Source organism: Neurospora tetraspora, assembly GCF_033439725.1.
Source record: "Neurospora tetraspora strain CBS 560.94 chromosome Unknown B0H65scaffold_4, whole genome shotgun sequence".
In the NCBI taxonomy this organism is placed as follows: domain Eukaryota; kingdom Fungi; phylum Ascomycota; class Sordariomycetes; order Sordariales; family Sordariaceae; genus Neurospora; species Neurospora tetraspora.
In genome coordinates this window covers 2,401,702-2,407,701 of record NW_026944386.1, presented here as the reverse complement: position 1 = coordinate 2,407,701, position 6,000 = coordinate 2,401,702, and the positions used below count along the sequence as shown (strand labels likewise).

The window sequence follows — 6,000 nt, the reverse complement described above, 5'->3', positions numbered from 1 at the left end:
TTTGTTCCAATCGGCCCCTCCCCATTGTTCGGTACCGCTCCAGAGGCGAAGCAAAACTTGAAAGAAACCAACAGTCTGCTGGTGTCTTGGACGGGCGGAACCTTGTGCTGAAGCCTGGCGGTCCGGCACGGGAATGGACCTCCGGATTTACCTATTCGTTCGTCTCAGATGGCGGAAGCAATGGTTCGAGTACCGGACGAACAGGATCATGAAAAGTCTCAGACATTTTATGTGCAAGGGTGCATGTTAGATGTCATAAACAGCGCAATGCAGAATGAGACATGTTCACAGGGTGCAGGCAGGATGCATTGGATGCGTAGGTGTTGGGCATGGTAAGAATTGTTTGTATTCAGATCCATGACCAAAAAAAAGTTCAGGATCATCTGTTGCGCGGTTCTTTTGCCGCTCGCAATGTTATGGTATCCCGTCTCCAACTCCTCCGCTCAACCATACAATAAACAATTGCTATCATGGCACTAATAATGCTGTGCCTCTCTTAATATGATCCAACGCCCAGCAAAAATCCCTTAACAATTCATGCCAGAGCCGAGAGTCTGACCCGCGTATCCCATACCCATAGCTAGCAAACAACCAAATCTCCCGGCTTCCCAGATGCAAGTGCTTTGTTAAAGGAAAATTGAACCAAAATGTATCGATGCGGTACAAGGAATATCTCCCATCCAAGTACCCAAAAGCTGAAGCCCGCCCGTGCGCCTTATTTTCTGAACTTGCGAAAAACAATCAAAAGCAGATTCCCAATCCCCGTGGTTTGACCCAGACTTTTTTATGATGCTGTGCTCCGATGTATGCCTTTTTGATACAACAACTGTAAAGAAACAAACGAAACAAAATGGTCGAGTCGAGTCGTGTAATGTTCTATGGTTGAACAATGGTCGAGTGAGGTGAGGGGTATAGTCGCTGATAATAAACAATGTGGTGGTGTAAATGGTGCGTTGATGTTTTAGTTGGATGATCGCCTGCGTTGCAGCCTGACCGACTCGAACGAGTGGGCATATGCTTGGAGCTCCCTGGCCGCCTTTTCAGACATGCCAGAGTGGCTGTGGCTGAGGCCCGCCGACGATGTGCTCTTCATGGAGCAGAGGCTGGTGTGCGAGCTCGAGGGAGATAGTGTCCTGCTCGATTGGGTGCTGGAGTTGTAGGGGGAGAGGTAGGACTTGTTGCTCGATGATGTAGGCTTGTCGAAGGACCAGTCGAAGGAAGGACCGTTCAGGCTGGGGGAGCTGGGACCGGAGCTGGAGGCAGAGTTGGTCTCGTAGTCGGCCAGGCGGCAGGACTCGGAGCAGTAGGCGGCGCCATCATCAGTCTGCTTGTCGCAGGTGAGGCAGAACTGGAGTGCCCAATCCTCGAAAGACATTGTGTCGGTTGTGTGTGGTTTGTTGTTGTGTAGTGACTGATTGGTGGTCTTGTTGACGCGAAGCTGAATTGGCTTATTGGAAGCTGTATCGAGCTGTTGTGGTGGTAGTGGTTGGTGATTATAAGTCCAAGCTGTGGTGGATGTTTCTCTCTCTTCTTGTGCCGGTGGCAGTTGGTGTGTGTGTGTGTGTTGGTTGGTTGTTGGTATTATTGTATTGTTGCTTGCTTGCTTTCCAGAGCAGTGTTGCAGAGGGAAGAGAGAGAGTGAAGTGGTTGTTGTTGTCTGTGATGCCGATTCTGGAAGTGAGGTTTGCTCGAAGGAGAGCTGGGGGAAAGTTGGGTTATGTATCCCAAGGACCTTTGGATGAGTCGGACGTGCGCCTGCCCCCGAGCCCGGCCACTGCCAATCGTCCCAGTCAGTCCAGTCATTGCTGTGCGTGCTTGTTGCAGTGTGAGGCAGAGGCCCATGACCAGCTCGAAGGCCCCACCCACGCCCACTCAGACATTGGCGCCGGTGGAGTACGCAGATCGAGGGATACGCAGGGGTACCGTAGGCCGCAGTCCACACCCAGCAGGTACACAGTACACCAGTCTCGAAACCACACGTCCCTTTCCACTTGCTGCTCGCCGGGGTGTGTTGAGAAGCAGCAGGGGGGTCAGGGAGTGGGTGGGCCCGGTCTTGCCAGGCTGTCCGCCAGAGGGGTGCAGCTGGGGTGCAACTGGGCGTGCCAATCTGCACTATGCCTTGTTCGAGGGTAGCCCCACAGTGTTTTTCCCAGAGCGTGAAGTGACGAGAGAGGTCACTGAGTTCACAGACGGGTGTCTGAGGGGTGAGAGAAAATTTCTTTTGGCAGGCGTGGAATTAGCGAGAATGGGAGCATGCTGGCCGGTCGTGGCACCACCCTAGTTCGTTATGAGCAAGAGGAGCGGGTCTGTCAGTCTGTCCTTGTGCTTGGTCTGGTCACTCCCGTCGCAGTCGCCAGTTGAGCCGTCAATTGCCTTGGTATTCTTGCCCGAACAGGATCCAATACTTTGGTGATTCAGGCTGTGCTGGCAGTAGCCAGAATCCTCGCTCGCAGATCCCGATGACCCCAAAGAGAAAAAAAAAATTGTTAGCGGCCGCGTGCATCCTTTGTCACTGACGCCTCTTGTCTGCCTCTTCAACTTTCTGCCTTCTCAACACACACCATCTCACTGCCTTGTCGCGGCACATACGATGCACGGAACCTGAACAGGAACAGGTCACAGAGTACCTGGCAGAAGTGAAAATTTTTCTCTTCAAGTCATTCATTGTCATTCATTCAGCTGGTGCTCAGGGCATGGGCTGGAATTGGAATTTCACAATCAAAAGTTTCCCCAGTTTGGTTTTGTCCACTGACATCCTCTCCACGTCTCGTCTGAGCGTCTCATTTGCCTCTGTCGTTCGAACCAAACAGCACGCAATTTCCCAGCATCCAAGTTCCCCCCGTCCCGTCCCTGCACTGACAAGCCTGAGCCTCAACTCTCAACTCTCAACTCTCAACTCTCAACTTCAATTCGACTCTCCAATCCCCTTCGCCGGTCTCGCATATCTTGCCATTTGGGAAATCTCTGCACTGGCACCGGCTTCACATTGGAGCAAGTCGGAAGATCACACATCAGGCGTTTTTGCAGTTTGTGTCCCCTCTCGGGCTTCAGCGACCTCCGTTGGGTACTGTACCTCAACAGACCTACTCGAGTGAGGTTGATACACGCTGATAGTGGCGGGCCCGCTGGCCGCTGCAACACCAAGATGCGAAACCCGCCCATGGTGAGACGGGCTGTTTCCAGTCCTTGTGCTTCCAGAGTGTCATCCTGTGCTTCCAGCTTCTCAACCATCAGTCACATCAACTGACTCTGTCTCTTGATGTCTCTGGCGCCGTTGCGGCATGGAGACGTTGCCGGCAAGCCAGAGGATAAAACAACAACAGCAACAACACGGCAACATCAGAACCAAAAACATCCAAGAGCAACAAAGCTTCGGCCGCTGGACGTGGGGGTTCTAATCAGTGAACAGTGAATATGGAACATGCTGGGTTGCATCCCAACAGACACAAGGAGCCAGAGTATTTGGCATGTATATTGAAGGCACAAGTCCTTCTCGCCATTACTGCGCTGCACTTTCACGATATACATATCGCGTACATCAAGGTGGTGTCCAGGTGGTGGTATCGTGAGTGATAAACGAGTGGGCATGGCGACTTTTGCTGCTTGTGGTGGTTGCCCTCTGCTGCCTCTGCACACTGCAGTGCGACCTTGTCCCGTCCTCGTCTTCACTCCCGTCCCTTTTCTCCCACTCTATTGAGAGCATTATCGACGAGGCCCTTCTTGAACCGATACAGTACCTCGTCCCCCGAGGCTCTCGCGCCCGGTAACTGCACCCACCAATCCCCTTGCTTGGTCAAGCTCGTCATGAAGCCTGGCGAGAAACAGGCGTCGCCGTTGGACTGCTTCATTGGCCGCCCTTCCCCTCGGCCTGGTCCAGGAGTCCAACAACACAAGCCCAAAATGGTATGAACTCCTCTGCACTTCAGAGTTCTCAGCACTCCAAGAAGCGCCCCCGGTGCGACCCTCGAATTTCTTTTGGGGCAAGAGCCAGTGGTTTACACCCCAGAAGAACGAAAGAAGAAACCAATAAGCCAGGGCCCGAAGGCGAACATTGTGTTGGCCGTTGGTGGTGTTGTCTCGCTGTCTGTCCCCTTCATTCCTTACATGAACTGGGAATAGCTCCACGATCAGAAATGGATTAGGGGACAACCTTGGATTTCACGGCCAGATCTAGACTCGCAGCCCAAAATTGAGACCGGGCTGTTTCCTGTTGAGCTTCACAACGTGAGCCAGCTTGCCAACCTCCAACCTGTGCTGCTCGCTTCAGCCAAATGATTCCCTTTCCCAACCCAACCCCAACGTCGATGGCAAATTTGATGCCTATGTACACCCGCCTACCCAAAGCCCTGACGAGAACACTGTGCACTAATCAACACCCCTTCAAAGGACACGCACGCCCTCCAACCTTGACGCCCTCGCGCCGTCCCCGTCCTCGCTTTGGGTGTCCCTCTGTGGCATCGGCTGCGAGGACAAGGATGTGCTCGTTATGGCTCTAAACCGCTTTCAGTTTGACCTGCAGCTGCTGCACCTCGCAACCACATTCCTTTCGACAAATCATCTTCGCTCTCTCCCCCGCACCCATCTTCAACTCGTGTGTGGCAGCGGGCAGCCACGAAGAAGACTGGCAAAGGTCTCCACGCTGTCGTGCGCCGTGCCTGCTTCTGGGCTCTGGAGCGCTAGTCGGAAACCCGATAGGAAGGGGTCCCATGAGCCTGTCTGGTAAAGATATCACAGTGAAGGCCTAACCTTTCATGGCAACGTCCTACGCGGCCTCGCTTGATGGCGTGCGGAGTCTCCATATCACCGACTGAGCTGCGTTGGACGATAGGTAAAGTGCTCTACACGACACTGCGTACATGACGGTCTGGTCCCCTCTTGACTGTTGAAAAAGGTTCGGGGTGGCACCATTGCACTGCTCACGACAGATCCTGCTACCCGCCGCCGATGGCATATCTCCTGATCAACAACGAGATAGAGTGGTTTGCCAGATCCGCAACACGACGCTTCAGGGCAAGCGCTTCTCATAACATCTTGTGCTTTGCCCTCAGTATGCAGGCAGCTCAATGGGCACATAACCGATATTATCGCATGCAACATCAACGACACAAGGAGTTTCAGGGGATGATGGGAATGTCACGGATGTTGTTTTCGTTCCTCTCTGCACAGTACGGTACCCAGCAGCGGCAAGTCAGGCGATTCGTTCAACGCTCTTTTGGCTGGCCCCGCTGCGGGAGTGCACCCCAGCTCTCCACTGCAAGAAGCCAAGAAGCCCTTATCCAGTGGACAGTGACATTGGCCGACATCCCATGTGGCGGCTGCCCCACACTGGCTATCTTGGTGATGTTTGTGGGGATGGAGATCGGGTCCGTTGGAATGCCGGGAGCACGATATCTTTCACAGGTTCTCCTCTCCTTCAACATCCCACACACCGTGGGTTTCATCGGTCTGGCAGTCATTCATCGAGACTGCGCCATTGCTGCCCACGATACGAACGCAGGAACCCCCACAGAGTTATAGATAGGTCCCATGGACACAGAACCAAGAGGTCTGGGGGATCAACTCTTTGAGCACGATGGACAAGCTCACGGTAAGTCATCATGGATGTGAATGTCACTTCTGACAACTTCGACAGTCGACCACCAAGAGGTTTGTGGGCAGAACTGGACCGTTATTTTCGGCCATCAATATCATGATAATCGACCCAAATGAGTTCTGATATCCATGGCTATAACGCTCCTTGCTCAGCAGATAAACGACAGAACTTACAAGGCCATCGGAACTCCTATTTGGAGACAAGGATGAACTCCTTCGGAGATAGCTTCCATCAAATACTTACCCTTGATCATGCCGAGGTAGCAAACTATTCTGGCTTCGGAACAAAGACCAATCGCGACAGAGCTCAGTTCGACTGGGGACCTTGGACGCTAAAATGTTAACATCAAGAGATAAGCCGATCCTGTTGATGATCATTACAGTTCTTCTGCTAGCAGGGCGCAGCAC

At 53.0% G+C, this 6,000-nt stretch overlaps 1 protein-coding gene across 1 annotated transcript; it reads right to left on the bottom strand.

Moving 5' to 3' along the window:
* Window positions 1-961: 961 nt before the first annotated feature.
* Window positions 962-1,880, bottom strand: B0H65DRAFT_508891 (uncharacterized protein; the record flags this gene model as incomplete). The annotated part of the gene is made up of 2 exons (XM_062828267.1): window positions 962-1,363; window positions 1,869-1,880. 2 exons carry the CDS (start codon window positions 1,878-1,880, stop codon window positions 962-964), a joined length of 414 nt encoding a protein of 137 aa, XP_062681739.1.
* Between the last annotated feature and the right edge of the window lie 4,120 nt (window positions 1,881-6,000).